This window comes from Haliotis rufescens, unplaced genomic scaffold (genome assembly GCF_023055435.1).
Source record: "Haliotis rufescens isolate VD_foot unplaced genomic scaffold, xgHalRufe1.0.p SCAF_1, whole genome shotgun sequence".
NCBI classification, from domain to species: domain Eukaryota; kingdom Metazoa; phylum Mollusca; class Gastropoda; order Lepetellida; family Haliotidae; genus Haliotis; species Haliotis rufescens.
This window is the reverse complement of record NW_025963779.1, coordinates 88,232,061-88,249,499: the sequence shown is the minus strand read 5'-3', so window position 1 is coordinate 88,249,499 and position 17,439 is coordinate 88,232,061. Positions and strand designations below refer to the sequence as shown.

General features: G+C 38.7%; 1 protein-coding gene across 1 annotated transcript in view; it reads left to right on the top strand.

Moving 5' to 3' along the window:
• The first annotated feature begins 2,545 nt into the window (after positions 1-2,545).
• LOC124118913 (E3 ubiquitin-protein ligase arih1-like) overlaps positions 2,546-17,439 on the top strand; it is a 30,799-nt gene continuing 15,905 nt past the window's right edge. Inside the window, exons 1-9 of the mRNA XM_046481223.2 lie at positions 2,546-3,074; positions 4,901-4,968; positions 6,325-6,412; positions 6,666-6,740; positions 7,278-7,429; positions 11,999-12,065; positions 12,474-12,580; positions 14,213-14,327; positions 17,142-17,272. Coding sequence (XP_046337179.1) covers positions 2,871-3,074; positions 4,901-4,968; positions 6,325-6,412; positions 6,666-6,740; positions 7,278-7,429; positions 11,999-12,065; positions 12,474-12,580; positions 14,213-14,327; positions 17,142-17,272 — 1,007 coding nt within the window. The 5' untranslated portion in view covers positions 2,546-2,870. The remainder of the gene's footprint in view (positions 3,075-4,900; positions 4,969-6,324; positions 6,413-6,665; positions 6,741-7,277; positions 7,430-11,998; positions 12,066-12,473; positions 12,581-14,212; positions 14,328-17,141; positions 17,273-17,439) is intronic.

The window sequence follows — 17,439 nt, the reverse complement described above, 5'->3', positions numbered from 1 at the left end:
ATAGGTTAAGACCTGTGATGTAAACTACACGAACTGAGCGAATACATTGGGGTTATCCCACGGGATATTGGGACAGTAAAATATGCTGTATTAAACATAAACATTGAATTTTACCGAACCATAATATGATAAATGTTTTACGTCGTTACTCTCCATCAGTAATACGGTACATACGACCCGTGCTCAAACTTGTTATCAAACGTGAAACAAGGGATTAATCTTACATTCGCCGACAGCATTGCTACGGTTGTTTACAGAGCCCACTTTGTCCTTATTTGAGCAGCCCAATCCACAAGAAACACACACTTTGTTGAAAAATGAAAATTGCAAATGCCATAAAAATAGCATTGCGTTTTGTCGGCGCGATAAAAGGTTTTAACATTCCCGTAATATCTGCAAACAATTGGCAAAACACCCATCTTAATAATGCACATTACATTATAGATGATTTGTAGCACTGTGTTTATAATGTATCCTCATAGAAACCTCGAATATGGGTGGGTGTGCAAATGGAAGTTTTCTTACATAAATTAACAGTTAAGCAATGAATTCTTCTCCAATTAAGGAAACTGCAGTAAGATGGGGTGAAATGGCGTATTGGTCGAGTTCAATATTATTTCACTGACATAGCGACGTACATGCTCGTGTGTGTGGTTGCTTGTACTAGTCTGGGTACTGTAGCATATACTGCTTTTCAGTGCCTATGGTTAGTTTTGTTGTAATTATCGATTACTGTTTGATATGTTTGTATGCTGTATGAAATATATACGTGACATATCTCAGAAATGTGAAGCAATGTCTCTGTTAAGCAATTGGGGTTGAAAATCAACCAAGTTAGTGTCGTGTGCTTAACCTGGGATGCACATACAATCTCCCTCGTTTAATGAAGTAATACCGAAACGCACACCTTTTGCTGTTAATAGAGATTAATTTCATTTTTTCACAACTAATCTTTTCTTCTGGACATCCAGTATTTGTTTTTAATCTGAGAGCAAAATATTATTTTTTTCTTGTATATATTTTGTCTTGAAGCTCCTCCTTGATCGGCCACCCCACATAATCTCTTCATACCCCGAGTCGATATCTTCCTAAATATAATCGGGAAATAATTAAATATGTCATTTATTCGGGTGGTGCCTCTTTGGGGGATAAGCGTGCTTGGCTTCTCTTTCTAAGAGATTGTTCTTTTTGTAAGTATGACGTTGAGATGGCATTTGGGAAACAATAGATTAAGTGTCACCTATGTATTTTCAGAAGCATTACCCATCGATGTATTTATAACGCATTTTTATTATCACCATTTTCTATTACACTCATCATAACGGTAATTGCAAGGGCGTCCTTGACATTGACATATCATTCCTCATTCATTTGATAAGCAGTAATAGGTATTGGGCGTGAGTCGCCGCAGTTCTAATTATGGTGTACTGGTTGTTGGTAATAAAACCATTCATTCCCATTGAAAGAACAATGCCAGGCAAATTGCTAAGTATATCAGCGATTGCTAATTGCTTGTTAATAAAACCCATGAGTGGCCAGACAAGTGCACCATCACACGAGGGAGACGATACAACGAGTCTATAGAAGTATATAGACTCCCTCATCACACCTATAAGGGTGAGGTGAAAATGGGTTTAACGTCGCGTTCAAGATTATTGCACTTCGGTCACATGTTTTTACTTTCTTTACGAACCCGCCGACTGTAGATTTTGTTGAAATGAAAAAAAACACCCCACATTATTAGCTAGTTTTCCCCCCAACAAGCTGATAGCATATTGCACCTAAAATATTTTCTAAAGAAGGACCCACTGAAGTTGACATGTATTAAACATGGGAATCAAAATGAAGTTTGTTGTTTTTCCTGAAATTGATTGGATGCATAGATACACGATAGTGTTTCCGTTTGATTCATTAGGTTTGCATTGCTTAACGCAACAGCTGTGTTGCAGGCTCTCTTTATTTTTTATACCTGTGTGGAGCAGAAAACTAAAAAATAATTCAATTGCTTTTATTTTTTTCCCACCTACCGACAGGTATTTTACATGGATACCCCACTAAGGTGTCCGCTTGTTACGTTAAAGAACCGGATTCCCCGCATGGGTACAATGTGTGAAGCACGTTTCTGGTGTCCCGTTACTTTTCTGGACTACTGCGAGGGGCGTAAAATCATACTCACTCATTCTTTTGGTATTTTTCAGTTCAGAAAAGAGAGAAATGTTTGCTCTAATTTCAAAGCGGGCAAGTTTTCAATATATTAAGGGAATTATTGGTTTATCAAATATCTGTGAAAATAATAAATCTTTCTCAGTGGTTAAAAATGGATGCGTCGAAAAAGTGACGATTAAAAAAAAAAGATTACGTCAATAACAAAATATAGAAATTTACCTTTTGTTTGATACGTACCACCACCCATCACAAACACTGAATTGTAAACATAAAATTATCATAAATATTTCTGTATTTACATTGTTATTAACATGGTAGATTAGAGTTATTTCCCTTTATCGATCTTCCTTGAAGAGATATGAAAATGTAGTTTCCTACTACCCACAATGCAAAGAGATATGGTTTCTCCGAAGGTGATGTCATCTCCGTAGAAAGTAATTGTTGTCAATGCGTGGTATTTGGCACACTACATAGTATATATATTGGTTCCTCTTATATTTGCAATACATGTTGTTGTTATCGAAGGTAATAGCGGTGCGTTGCTAGCCTACAAGAACGAGCATCACACCTGTTGGAAATCTCCGAAGATGACGTCACAGACGTGAATACACACATCTCAAGACGGATCATAGAAGGGGACAAATATCATCAACAAACCATAGTAAATATCGAGTAATTACCATCGTTAAACCATCCATTTTGTGATGGATAGCGATGAAGATTTCTTCCAGGATGACCCGGAATCCGAGAGTTCAGAATATGATGATCTGCCCATGGAAATGGAGAACGCAGAGTCATCCGCTCAGGAAAAACAAGAAGAAGAGGATTTCCAATATGAAGTTCTGACTGCTGATCAAATTGTGCAGTATATGGTCGATTGTATAAAGGAAGTGAACTCAGTAGTTCAGGTACTGACAAAACCAATGCATGTTGATGATTTGACAAGTTTAGGAATTTACGCCAAATTCACTCCTGTCAGCAGGATCATAATCTAAAAATAGATTGTTCCTGTGACTGTAAACCATTGTGCATTTCACAGAATTTTAATCATTTGCATTACTACATGATTCCATATTTCATCTTATGTCCAGTATGAGTTATTAGGAAGTATAACAATGTTTACAGAAATATCATGCATTCACCATGTTCACATGGATCTGAAGTTTATACTTTTATTATGATGTGGAGACATAATTTAGGGATTTTGATATGTTGGATATCACATACCATACTGATGTGCTAGCTGTCAGTTTATATCTATGTAGGTTGTAAATGTTTTTTTTAAATTTCCCATGAAGCTTGTCAAGAGGGGCTTATTCAACTCTGGTAAATTTGACAGAAGTGTTCCAGTATTCATTCTGTTTTTGATGTTTCTTTTCTTGTACTTGAAAGTAACTTGTTTCATAAGCCTTCTTAACGTGATAAGTTGTTTTGGTATTTGTAGAACCCTATTCATCATCAACATCATCAATTTCTTGATCTAATTAGGAATAACATGTATGTTGCAAGTTGAAAAATATAATTGGAAGTCATGATAGTAGCAACTGTGTAAAAGATTCTTTACTAATATGTTGGATAAAGACTCTTCTTCATGTCTTCAGAGTTTCTATTCATGAATGCTGATAATTCATCATGAATTGGAATGATTGTCAGATTTCATCATATTAGCAGGAGCTATGATTTCTTAAATAACAGTTAAAGTTGAGGGTACGTTTTCGATCATTACTGTTATGTATTGTGCATGTTGTAGGGTATTACACCTTATTTTGCAAAGGACTAATAATTGTGTCAAGACAGCAATATATATATATCAGCTGTGTAAATAGTGAAGGGGGATTACCACATTCCGTTTAATGTTTGATGATTTATGCATTGTCAGCAATGGTCAAGTTAAGTTAACTAAAATCAAATTTTATATTATAGATCAATTCTTAATAATTCAGATGACTGGTTCAATTATTTCCATTTGCTCTTGTCTGCAAATCAAAGTGTAACTTTTCTTATAAAAAACAACCGTCATGTTAAACAATAGGGCTGATTCACCAGTACCTACGATATCATCGATACATAGTTACACACAATACTTGAATTGTCAGTTTGTGAGATCGTGATACACTATAAAAAGAATAGGAACTACAGTATTCAATGTAATAATCACCCAGGGCGTTCCCAAATTAGAAATAGGGGTCTCTTATTAGAATAAAATTTTGGTGAAAAATAAACAGAGTTGAAAGATTGTAAATTTCATGGTTTATGCTGACAGCTGAGATCATGAAGGTACCAGGCAATACTCTGTTCTATTAAACAAACTGTATTCAGAGTTATCTTGCATTATACCATAACTACTCAATTGCTGCTCAGGTCCCTATGGCTTATTCTGCTGCCTACGTAATACCTGGAAGCAGAATAAGCCACATGGACCTGATGGCACATCTTGCTGTCTCACTGATTCTCCTTGATTGTGACTCTTGGTCAGTCAGCACTATGCACTTTTAGTCCACCAAAATGGTTGTGGAAACTATATAGTATATATATAGTATATAAGGTAGTCTAGTGATGTTACAATGCATCTGCTTCATGTATCACTGCATGTTGATGGTTTGATGCCATCATATGACTGAAATAATGTTCACAGACGTAAAAAACATTTTAATAATTAATTCACGGTTTACAATTTCATTGTAACTGAATTTGACCATGCTGTGTCATCTTGGTTTTCTATATTTGTTTTCAGATACCAGCAACAATCACAAGAATTTTGTTAAACCACTTCAGATGGGACAAGGAGAAATTGATGGAAAGGTAAAAAATTGAATTATGACATAATGTCACTAGTATCATTCTGCAGTTACTAATACTTGCTTGAAAATATCAATAGCCATGGGCATGGTAGTCGGTGAAGTTGACTATGTCCAGCTTGTTGAGATTGTCTTTTGTCAATATTGATTTGTAACTTAGTGTTGATCATGACAAGCCACAGCATGAATAACATGTTTCCTGGTAAGCATTATAAGTGGGAAGGGTGTATGGGTGCTGTCCTTCCGGTCAAACATTGGTTAGTGCCACCTTGGTTATGATGGCAAGAAAAAAACAACCCCAAAACTGCAAATTTGTTCTGAAATGTTGCAGAGTACTGGTATATAGTAAGACATGACCACCAAGTTTAAAAAATGAGAACTATTGGATTGTAATAATTTGTGTGAATCAATGTTGCAGTCTGTTGTATCCAGCAGCTGGAGCTTGAATTTGGCATCATTTTCACAATTTCAGTTAATTTTAGGTTTTGTTTATGGACTAATGTAAACTGATCTTACTAGAACAGAAGAAATCTCACTAGACTCAGTCTTTAGACTAGTGGCAAACTGGTGTTGTGGTTTTGGTTTGGTTTTTTTGTCAGTCTGGGCTTCCTTGTTGTCAAGTCTGTAGGTCTTTGTGATTGTAACATGCTGAACATATTGCACTAGCATTACATAGCTATCATTCCTTTCAACTTTCCTATCGACCATGTTACCTAGTTCAGATTACAAAGTTAACTCGATTGATTGATTCAACGTGGATTGAATATGTGACGATATATTGTCTAAGATAGGGAAATGCGTCCATTATTGGAACAAAATGTACATGACATTCTCCTTGGGTGTGTCGTTTACATGATCAAGGATGTTTATGATGTTTATTGAACAAAGATAAAAAGGACCCAAAGTATGTTAATCATGTTGATGAGTAGGTTATTTCAACTGTTATACATTCCATGTTGATGATGTTGATATGTTACCATGCTTACTGCAACATTGATGTAAAGTGTCAAATTGTATTGTGATTTTCTTGTAACCAACTAGCATGATTAGCTTGGTGCAATGTTCTTTATGTTCTTTGCGATTTATCGCATAGCCATCTCATATTCGACAATACATTGTCTAAGATAGGGACATGCGTTCATAACTGGAACAAAATGTACATAACATTCCCACTTGGGTGTGGGATCTATATGTTCAAGTATATTTAGTATCAATTATCATAAATTTGTCTCGATACAGACGGGATGGACCTTAAACATTTATTGTAACATTTATGTTGGGATATGCAATGAATGCCTAGGACATAGTGTATGTTTAAGACATCTTTTAATATTTCTTTTCCTGTTTTGTTTGATTTCAGATACTATGATGGAGATCAAGAAGGTTTGTTTTCAGAAGCTCATGTCGTCAACCCTCACAAGAGAGAATCCCGTAGCAAAGACTCAAAGGTGATCTTTTACAAAGCTGAGTCAATTACTGGCTGCCCAGCAGCTTCTTGTAACATGTGCAATGTGTTAAGATCTGATACTCTCTCTGGACATGTCCAACTTAAACATGACATACATTGTATTGAACAATCTAACTGCCGCACTTGTTGCAAAGTACAGTACTGAATACCAAAAACACATAAAAACATTTTCGTGAAACTTTGAATGCCAATGTGAAAGTCAGCATTTGTGATTTTTGTTGCCTTGATTTTAGAGGACAACACGGTCGGCTGCAGCTGCTGTGGAAGATGAATGTTGTGAAATCTGTTGTGTGGATCAGAAGCCAGGTGTAAGTACCTGCACGAACATCCCAGAATGTTCTGTCTTTTACCCACCACCCCATGTGGTATTAGTCTCAACAACTAATGAACTCTTTCCCTTACATTACCCATCTGTGCCAAAACAGTTTTGTTGACTAACATGAACATGTCTTACATATACTGCTCAAGAGAAGTTAAGGACCACCCGCTTCTTTCATATAGTTATAGTTAATCTATCGAAGTAGGATCTTATTAGAATTAACAGAAATGGATTTCTTGAAAGGCATTGGAGTTCAGCTCTTGATCTATGCGACTAGGCTGGTGAAACTGACATCCTCTTTTGTGAGACAAGTACAATTCGTGAGGGGCTTGTAATATTTCCTTCTGGACAACTGCTTGTACCATGTTTACTGTTAGATAAAAGGCAACACTGTTGCATATCATTTTTTCAAGAAGGGAAACTAAACATTTATTTCTAACTTGTAAGAATATATGCATTGCTCTTGAGTTCAGCTTTGAGTGAAATTATTTGTTAATAAATGTTATTGACATAATGTTGAAAACAGGAGGAGATGACGGGGCTGGAGTGTGGCCATCGGTTCTGTACAACATGCTGGGCAGACTACCTCACTGCCAAGATCATGGATGAGGGCATGGGACAGACCATCACATGTGCTGCCTACGGTTGTGATATTCTCGTAGATGATGCTACTGTAATGTAAGATTTTTGAACTTATCCCTTCTCACACAATGCGTTTCTTCATCCTGTTTTGATCCTTCTGTTGAAACATGCTTGAACATAGTTTCCAGCTTCTAAAAACAATTCACCCGAACACATCCCAACGTCATGGTAATCCTAATCATGCTAATAGCTACCTACACAATACAATCAAATGATTACCCCTGCCACATCATTCTCTTTCTCATCTCCACCCTGTGTAGACATGTATTGAGTTGTAGAGAATACATTTACTTTGTGTAAGCTACCTCCGCATTCATTGCACATTTTACAACACTAATTTGATGTAAGGATGGGTACCATCCATGATCAAAGGCGGCAGTGTGGCGAAAAGCTATCACGTCTGACTCAAGATAAGAAGATTGCATGTTCAAATGATGTTGGGCTCAATTTAAGTCCGTTGTGTGGTGTATTAACAAAATTGGCTCCACCAAGTCAATATCCCTCTTGTTGCTTCTTCTGGTGTGGGGGCGGTAGGGTAGCCTAGTGGTTAAAGCGTTCACTCGTCACGCCGAAGACCCGGGTTCGATTCCCGACATGGGTACAATGTGTGAAGCCCATTTCTGGTGTCCCCCGCCATGATATTGGTGGAATATTGCTAAAAGCGGCGTAAAACCATACTCACTCACTCACTCACTCACTCACTCACTCTTCTGGTGTGAGGGACATCCTGAGGATCGTCATTGTCACCTGAACCCAGAAGACCATGAAGACATCTCCTTTGCCCAATTAGAGCTCTCCACATCTACCTTGAAGCTGCGATGCCACTTCGGCGCACCCCCAAGAGACTCTTCGGGGCGGTCGGGTAGCCTAGTGGTTAAAGCGTTCGCTCGTCACGCTGAAGACCCGGGTTCGATTCCCGACATGGGTACAATGTGTGAAGCCCATTTCTGGTGTCCCCCGCCGTGATATTGCTGGAATATTGCTAAAAGCGGCGTAAAACCATACTCACTCACTCACTCCAAGAGACTCTTCATCCTACTTTCCACGGCGGCCACCACAGAAGTCTCCCGTACCACGTCTCCTTTTGGCTTTGCTCGTCTATCCTTCGGGCCTTCACTCCTGTGACATCCACTCCACATGAGACTAGAGCTGTCACCTCTATCATGCCCTTACACAGCAATTGGACCCTGTATGCCGTCATGGAGGGCAGTTTTTGGAAGTCTGATGCTGTCTTCACTTCTCACTGTTTCCGTGACATCTCCTTCACCTAAGTGCAGGGCCTACACCAGTTCGGTCCCTTTGTCCTGGTGCAATAGTTGATGACGGCTCACCAGCGCAGATAGACAACTGAGCACCCATTGGAGGGTGAGACATCTTGTCTGTAGAAGCTCTGGTCTTAAACATCAAAGTGCTGCAATGCCTGGCCGTTTCGGTGGTGTCCTGAACCCTTAGCTACCCACATCTGCTTTGTGCATGTAACATATCAGTATTGGCGCGAAGATGTTCTTATGGATATTGTCGATCTTTCCTCTTGGCGTCTCAGAATGTGCCAATCCCTCAGGTGTGATTGATAGCTTTGACGAAGTGTTGAAAGAGATGCCAGGCTGGCTCATCCTATTGTCCCACGGAGGTAGTGGTGTGGTCTGATGTCCCTGCTGGATCGATTATGAATCGTACGCTTAATAGATCACTATCTGCTCACCAGTTTTTGTCTTTATGACACTAGGCAGTGTTATAATGTGTTTTATTTGTGTCACTGTTTAGCATCAGCTTCCCCGTGCACGTCCCATCGTTGTAGTCTATTCTGGCTAGGGTCTCTGTGCCCCACTGTCCAACCGTGGGATAAATACATAATGTGAGATAAGGTATGTTTGTAAAATAAGCTTTCGATTGAAATTTATATACTTACCCTGTCTCACACACTATATGCCAGGGTTCGAAATTAACGCTCGCCCGTTAGCCCGTGGCTAGAGTATTTCCTACAGGGCTAAGAACATCCGCAGAACGCTAGCCCGGGGTGGCTAACTAACCTTAAAGCAGTGTTGGCTGAAGAGCGCGTTTTTGCGTCTTGGACGCACAAAAATAAGTTTGAATGCACCTGCGTAACATGTGTGGGTCTCGTGGACGCAGTGACTTGGGCTATATTAATTTCATATCGAATTGACACTGTTATCGTAAATCAAAGATATACGTCTTTGCGTAAAGGTATTTGTTGCCAAACAAGACAGCGAAGCATGTTGATTAACACTTCCGTTTGCTAAACCAAACCAGTTTCATTATTCTCTCCCTTTTTATGACAAATACCCAAACCGGTTTCTTGACCTATATCTATTGTCAGTTTTGCATGTATTAATTTTCGGTATGGTCCGTAGCTTTGCTTCAGCCAATCGGTGCCACATATTAAGCAAGTCGGATATAGTCGTAATTAATTTAGCTTGCTGATTGGTCGAAAATATCCTGACCCTGTGTCAAACTAAAAATAGCCAGGCACATCAAGGGTATACTTCAGAACGTGGTAACAGTGACCCGCGAAATCGAGCGACCGTGTAGGATGATACGTTATGTTATCGCGGTAGTTAATTTATAATGGATCGTAGTGGGGCACGCTTACAAACTTATTAAATATGTGATTCACAAAATGTTTGTTGTTCATTGGATTGATTGATGCTGATTTTCTTTACCGAGTCCGGTAAACAAAGTACCTGTCATTGGTGAATCTTACTGCAGTAAGTAAGGCTGTGTGGATTATATGGTATATCACTTCCTGTTTTGAATTTTGCATACAACTGAGGTTTGGTCAAGGGACTTCGTTTGAACAAATGGGTTCTTTTTCTAATCAATTTTGAATGGAGGAAGGGGTAATTCCACTTCAAAAACATCCCAGGAACTGTCATAAAAAAAGTTAACGTGTGTACAAGTAGCCGTGACATACCGCAACGAGTCCTGTATTCGATCATGCGATGAAATATATCGTGCTTAGATTTGCATAAGTAAACAGTCGACAGGTTGTGTGGATTACGAGATTTATCAATACCGCGATACTGTATATGATAAAGAATGAATGCGAACACTTGAATATACAATGATGTAAGCATTGTTTTTATTTACCGGACTCTGAATATTTAGTTATTCTACAACAGACTTATCAAGCTGATAATAATTCAATCTCTTGTGACTTATATTAAGAATTGCAAAACACATTTTGCCAGGACCGTTATTGGTGTAACTGACATGTTTAAACATTTATAGCACCTGAAACATGTTGACTAGATTTATCAAGGAAATGCTGGATCCTGAACTTACTCTTACTAAAAAAACGTACGATATGCCAATTATATTTTATGGCTCATTGATCATTGTCACAGTTACAACATGAACTCAATACTCAGTACAGTAGCATCAGAACAGCCATTGAACTTAACTGAATCCATAACTTCAAATCATTGGTAGATCGCGGTAAAAACATTCACAAATGTCTGTCACAATGACCCCTTACCAATGGCTGACCCGTGTACTGCCTTTTCATATACGAAGTTAGATATTAACATGGATAATTTTGTGTTATAATATTCATTAATATCAAATGTCCCTTTTAAGAAATTGTTTGTCCTTGAATGTAAACCTCTTGGTTATGAGAGCAGGATGTGCCCTGATGTGAACCTTTCTCTCACTTTGCCTGTTTGTTGATATTTTGCAGTTTGTTTTAGTCTGGGCTAACTGATCTTCTTCAGGGCTAGTAAAGTTCAGCTGCAGTTAGCCCTGTGGACTGGATCACTTTTTCAGTTAATTTCTAACCCTGTATGCCATACTGATTATCCACACATCACAGCTCCTATAGCCTGTTACCTCTAAGGTGCAGTGGAATAGCCTAGTGGTAAAAGTGTTCACTCATCATGACAAAGACCTGGGTTCGCTTCCCCACATTGGTACAATGTGTGAAGTCCATTTCTGGTGTTCCCTGTCGTGACATTGCTGGAATATTGCTAAAAGAGGTGTAAAACAATACTCATTCACTCACTGTTATCTCTAGGAAATAGGATGATGTGGCAGTGGGTAGTCATGTGATCGTATAGTGTATGTCTCTTTGCATGGGATTACAGTGTGTGACTCATTTGTTTGGGTGGTGACCATGGTGATGTTGGGATGTGTTTGGATGAAATGTGTTTTTAGCTGGAAACCTTTGTTCAAGCACGTTTTCATTTAAGGATCGAAAGAAAAAGGAAGAAATGCATAGTGTGAGATACATATGTGAATATACAACTTAATGTAAAGCTTACAATACTCAATTTGATTGTGTTAAAGCAGTGGTTATTTCTCACATAACATCTCACATGATCCTGTGGACATAGCAAGATTTGATTAAAATCATAGTGATATGTATCCATTGTTATGTTCTCTTCCACTTGTTTAGGTCTATGTTGAGTTCTCTTCATGTTGATCTGTTGTTACTGTATGATTATATGTTGAAGTACTGTTCAAGTTTGATCTATACTGTTCCTGATATATGAACGTGAGGTGACCTACAGAACCACATGGCTTGTTTTTGATGAAATCAGAAAGAAGTCATGGCTAGCTGAGTCTAAATATGTCTTGATTTGATTGCAGGTCACTCATTAGCGATGCCAAAGTCAAGTTAAAATATCAACTCATTATAACAAATAGTTTTGTAGAGGTGAGACTTTTTTGGGTTATGACCGTTGTGTGGTATACATGTGAATGTTGGAGATATTGTTAATGTTGTGTATGTAGACAACTTGGAATCATTAGGAGATTATGGATGGAACATCTACATGATCTAAACCACTGTGATGTTCAATGGTCAGCAAGAGTTAATAACAGACTGATTACCACACAATAACACGATTCATGTAACTGGAAATCATTACAGAATGTTATTGCAGGTACACAATATTTATTTGTGTTATGATCACGTTTATCGTGTACTTTATATGGGTATGCACGTTTTACTGCCAACTGTTACCATCTTTACTGACAACCCTCCATTACTGGCAGTGACAATTGGTGAGTACCTATTAAGTGTTGCCAATTATGGTGATTATTTGTTGTGTTTGTGTTGTAGTGTAATAGGTTACTACGGTGGTGCCCAGCACCGGATTGTGGACACGTGGTCAAAGTGGGCTACTTCGACAACAAGCCAGTCACCTGTATCTGCAGTCACACATTCTGGTTTGTTCATTTTATCACACCTGTTGCAGCATATTATATCCTTTTTACTTACTTCAATTATTTTCTCAAACAAGATTAAGTGCAAAATATTTTATCCCCCCCCCCCCCCCCCCCAGCATATAATGCAGGGGGAAATAATTGACGCCCTGTCCGTCTGTAATCATTCGTTTCCAGAGCGTAACTCGAAAACCGTTAAATATTTTTCAACAAAAATTGGTCGATATATCGAACAGGTCCTGAAGTGATACCTTTTGCTATTTACGGATTTTTGACATTTTTATTTTCTTCAACTTCCATGGAAACAATTTGGACTTAGTCTCTCTAAAATGCGGGTGGATTTCGTTTCTAGAGCTCAAATCAAAACTTTCAATATCTTTCAACAAAATTTGTCAGATATATCAAACAGATCCTGAAATAGTGCCTTTTGCTATTTGCAGACTTTTAGCATTTTATTTCTCAATTTTAATGGAAATAATTTGGACTTAGTCTCAAAAGGGAGGGCTAGGTGTCATTTCTGTGGAAGACTTTTCATTCAAACCTGGTACATGTATAAACCAAGGGTTGCTATTTAGGAATTTTTCAACATTTGATTTTTCCCGGTTTCCATAACAACGGAGGTAGGTGTCGTTTCCGGAGCAGAACTAAAAACCTATTCAACATTTTTCATCCAAACTTTGTACATGTATTAATCAAGGGCTGAAGTGGTGCCTTTTGCTATTTAGGAATTTTTAGATTTCCTGTGCCCATGGGACTTTGACTCTGTTCATAGTGGTGTGTTTCTCGACCACATCTCTAAAACTAATAGGTATTCGTTTATGATACTTTGCACACTCAAAGACAAGTTTGTTAAATGGTGCCTTTTGCTACTTAGGGTTGTTTAGAATATATATTTTTTCTGTTTCCATGGCAACAAGTTTGACTTTGACTCTGTTCATAATGGTGTGTTTGTTCAGACCAGATCTCTAAAATTAAGAGGGACCGGTACTCTTTCTTGGAACTGTGCACACACAAAGACCAGGTTGTCAACTGGATTTTAAGAATTTTTTTCTGTTTCAATGTTAACAAGTTTGATTTTGACTCTGTCCATAGTGGTGTGTACACCTGACATAGAAATACAAAGTTCCGAATCCCAATTCCATGGTATTGTTTATATAACTACTCTTGTATACAGACAAACAGATTAGAAATAGAAATAGATATAGAAATTCTCCCAACAAGTTGAACTGGACACCCTGCCAGGCATACTAATAAATTCTGTTTATACCCATTACTCAGTCAGTATGTGTGTAGATGGTAGTGGGGCTCAACTTATATATCTTCGGTTTTTGGCCAGAATTGTGAATGTTGACTTTGTTTCACCATACTCTTAATTTCTCTCAATTTGCATATATGAACTGTTGACTACATATCCAGGTGAGCTACAGTGCCGTGCACTATTTGTTTTGTCTCTTGCCTTTTTGCACATAAAACATGTCTGCCTGAAGAACTTTATACTCTGCCATCTCTGTTAAACCATTGACCATTTCATTGTGTAGTGTTGATTTTCACATGTTACACTGATGTAATGTAATTTAGATGTTTCAAGGAACTACTGTATTATTGATTTCATTAATTATTTTGGCTTTTTTCCAGTTTTGCATGTGGAGAGAACTGGCATGATCCAGTGAAGTGCAAATGGCTCAGAAAGTGGATCAAGAAATGTGATGATGATAGTGAAACCTCCAACTGGATAGCCGCAAATACAAAGGTTGGATGTTCTGACTGAACTCGTCATTGTCGTACAATTGAAATGTGCCTTGTAATAACACAATGGCATAGTAATCATTATAAAGAACTACAGCTCTTGTTTTCACCCACACACATAGACCAGATTGAACTATTTTCAGGACTCTTCTTGATTATGCAAAATTTTACCTTATCCTGTCTCATACTTATTGCTTATCTCATGTCATTTCTTAAAGATAGTGGAAACTTCCTGAACCGTGTTCCCAGAGAACACAAAAAAGCTCACTAAAACACCCCCCTGAGAAGTGTAGTTTCTGTGCTCCATTAGAAGAAGATTTTTGCACAATACATCTTTCTTGTGCAGAGGAAGGACATTGACCGGAAGAGACGAGAATCATCACAATCCATGGACATAAACCTCCAACAACCTTCACAGACCCAGACATGTACGCAGCCCAGTGGTTAAAGTGTTCGCTTGTCATGCCGAAGACCCGGGTTTGATTCCCCACATGATTACAATGTGTGAAGCCTATTTCTGGTGTCACCCGCCATGATATCCCTGGAATATTGCTGAAAGCTGCGTTAAACCATACTCACTCACTTAACTCCAGGGTTTTACTCACCAATCTTCTTGGTCCCCAAAAAGAACTCAAAAGAAATTTTTGGTCTAATCTACAATATGAAGGAGCAACCAATGGTGAAATACCTTCAATGGTGGACAGTCAAACGACTGTGGAGGAACCTTTTTGAACAAGCCGGATTACAACCAACACCCATTCATGGACGTCTCACTACAAGGATGGGGGGCATACCCCAACTCAGAAATAACCTCAGGAATATGGTCAGCAGAAGAAAAGTTTCATCATCAACATCAACCACCTAGAGTTCGAGGCAGTAATCCCAGCAATAGCCCATTGGGTGCCACATTTGAGATAAAAGTTTCTGATGATAAGAATAAACAACTCAACTTTGGCATTCTACCTAAATCTCCAAGGAATGACAAGATCGGCAACCCTTGTGAAATTATCATTGCAAGTGTACAGTCTCACAGTCAGTCTGAATGAAGGCAAGACACACATTGGAGTATCAAATGTACTGGCAAATGCCCTATCCAGGCCATCCAAACAGAATGGATACTCTGTCTGTAAGCATTCCAACTAGTGATAATGCAAGGAGGTTTCCATCAGTTGGTCTATTTGCAACCAGATTCAACCGGTAGCAACCTTCATCTCACCAGTTCTGGACCCTCAGTCTTGGGCCACCAATGCACTGGAGATATCTTGGGAGGGACTCCAGGCTTCTGCATTCCCACCACCCTCATTGATACCTCTGATATTACAGAAGATCATGTGCCCGAAGAACCTTCAACTGCTCGTCGCAATAACAGAGAAACCAATCCTAAAGCTCCCAAAACTTGTCAATTCTTCTTCCTCACACAATGCAAATTCATCCAAGACCAGATCTCTATGAGCTTCATGCATGAAACATTATGATCAGACTTACTAGAAGATGATATTCAACCAGAGCAGCTAAGGCAGTTTCCTTAGCCCTTCGCAGATCCACTAGGAATTTATATGATGATAAACGGAAACGTTTTGACCAGTTTGCAACATCTAAGGGATTTCACAAGTAGCAGAGTTCTTATGCCACCAGAGATTCACAAGAAACCTTAAAGGTTCAACACTGGGCACATACTTAGCAGCTAGCAGCTCTGTCGTTACCATGTGCAACGGAATCAAACTTACCAATGTTCCAGAGTTGATAGGTTTGTTAAGATCTTTCAGACTTGAAGATCAACAGAAGAAATTTCGAGCCCAGGCATGGGACCTGAATATAGTGCTCAAACATCTTACCAAGTGATGCCTATGAACCTTTAGAACAAGCTGACTTCGAACACCTGATCTTGTTTTTTCTTGCACTAGCCACGGCTGCCAGAATGTCAGAGATTCATGCGATCAACTTCAGTTGTACTGGACTTGACAACAGTGAACTTTCAGTGGTTCATCTTGGTCTAAGATGGGATTTTATCGCCTAGAATCAGCTGCCAGAACAACCAGACAGACATTTCCATGTTCCACCACTCTCATCCATCCTTGGATCAGGGGATAATGAGGTTTTGTAGTTATTCCTAGTCAGAGCATGATGCATTTACCTCTATACAACAAGCTCCAAAAGACAAAAATTATTAAGACTATTTATTCCTTTATCAAGGAATACTTCAGATGAAGTTTCTAGAACTTCTCTTTCTGGATGATTTCTCTTTCTTTCCAATGATTATGGAGGTTGTTTTTGGATATGGGCACTGTCTTTCGCAAATCAATATCTTTGAGATAACAGTATGAAGGATGTCACTGGACTTCATCAAATTGAACCATTAGTAGTCTCACAACAACTGACAATGCCTACTTGAAGATAGACCTTGCTTCACTCACCCATTGTCCCCTGTTTTACTTTGGACTTCAGAACATGAGCAACACTATGATTGTGTGAAGTATGCGGGAAAGACCTTTCATTAGTGCACTTTACAAATCCACAAAATCTAAAAGAGTTACTGCTGTCTTTCACCAAGACATGAGGTGGTACCCTGCAAGGATATAAGAAGTACTAAGAAGATTATCACATTCTCATGGGGTTATATGAACAGGTCACTGTCTGAATCACGCACTTGGTGGAACCCACCACTTTCTGTGGGATTCATGCAATAAGTTTGAGTCAGAATAAGGTAAAATATGTATTTTGTATTGATTTTTGTATATGATGTCCATAAAAGGGTTAAACGCTGCTGAGTCCCAGAAGTCATTCATGTCTTTTGTAATAATGTTTGTTTTGTCTGCAGGAATGTCCGAAATGTCATGTGACAATTGAGAAGGACGGTGGCTGCAACCACATGGTTTGTAAGAATCAAAACTGCAAAGCTGACTTCTGCTGGGTGTGCCTTGGGCCTTGGGAGCCTCATGGATCTTCGTGGTATGGATACTATGTCTGTTGCTATCTGGCCTATTAGTGGTCTTCAACTTGCTATGTGGAGTTATGTACCTTAGTCATGCCAGATTCACATAATGCTGACATTCTAGAACTGCCCAGTGATTGTGATTGTTAGTTTATCACGACCATGCTGGTGCTTGTGTGTAAAT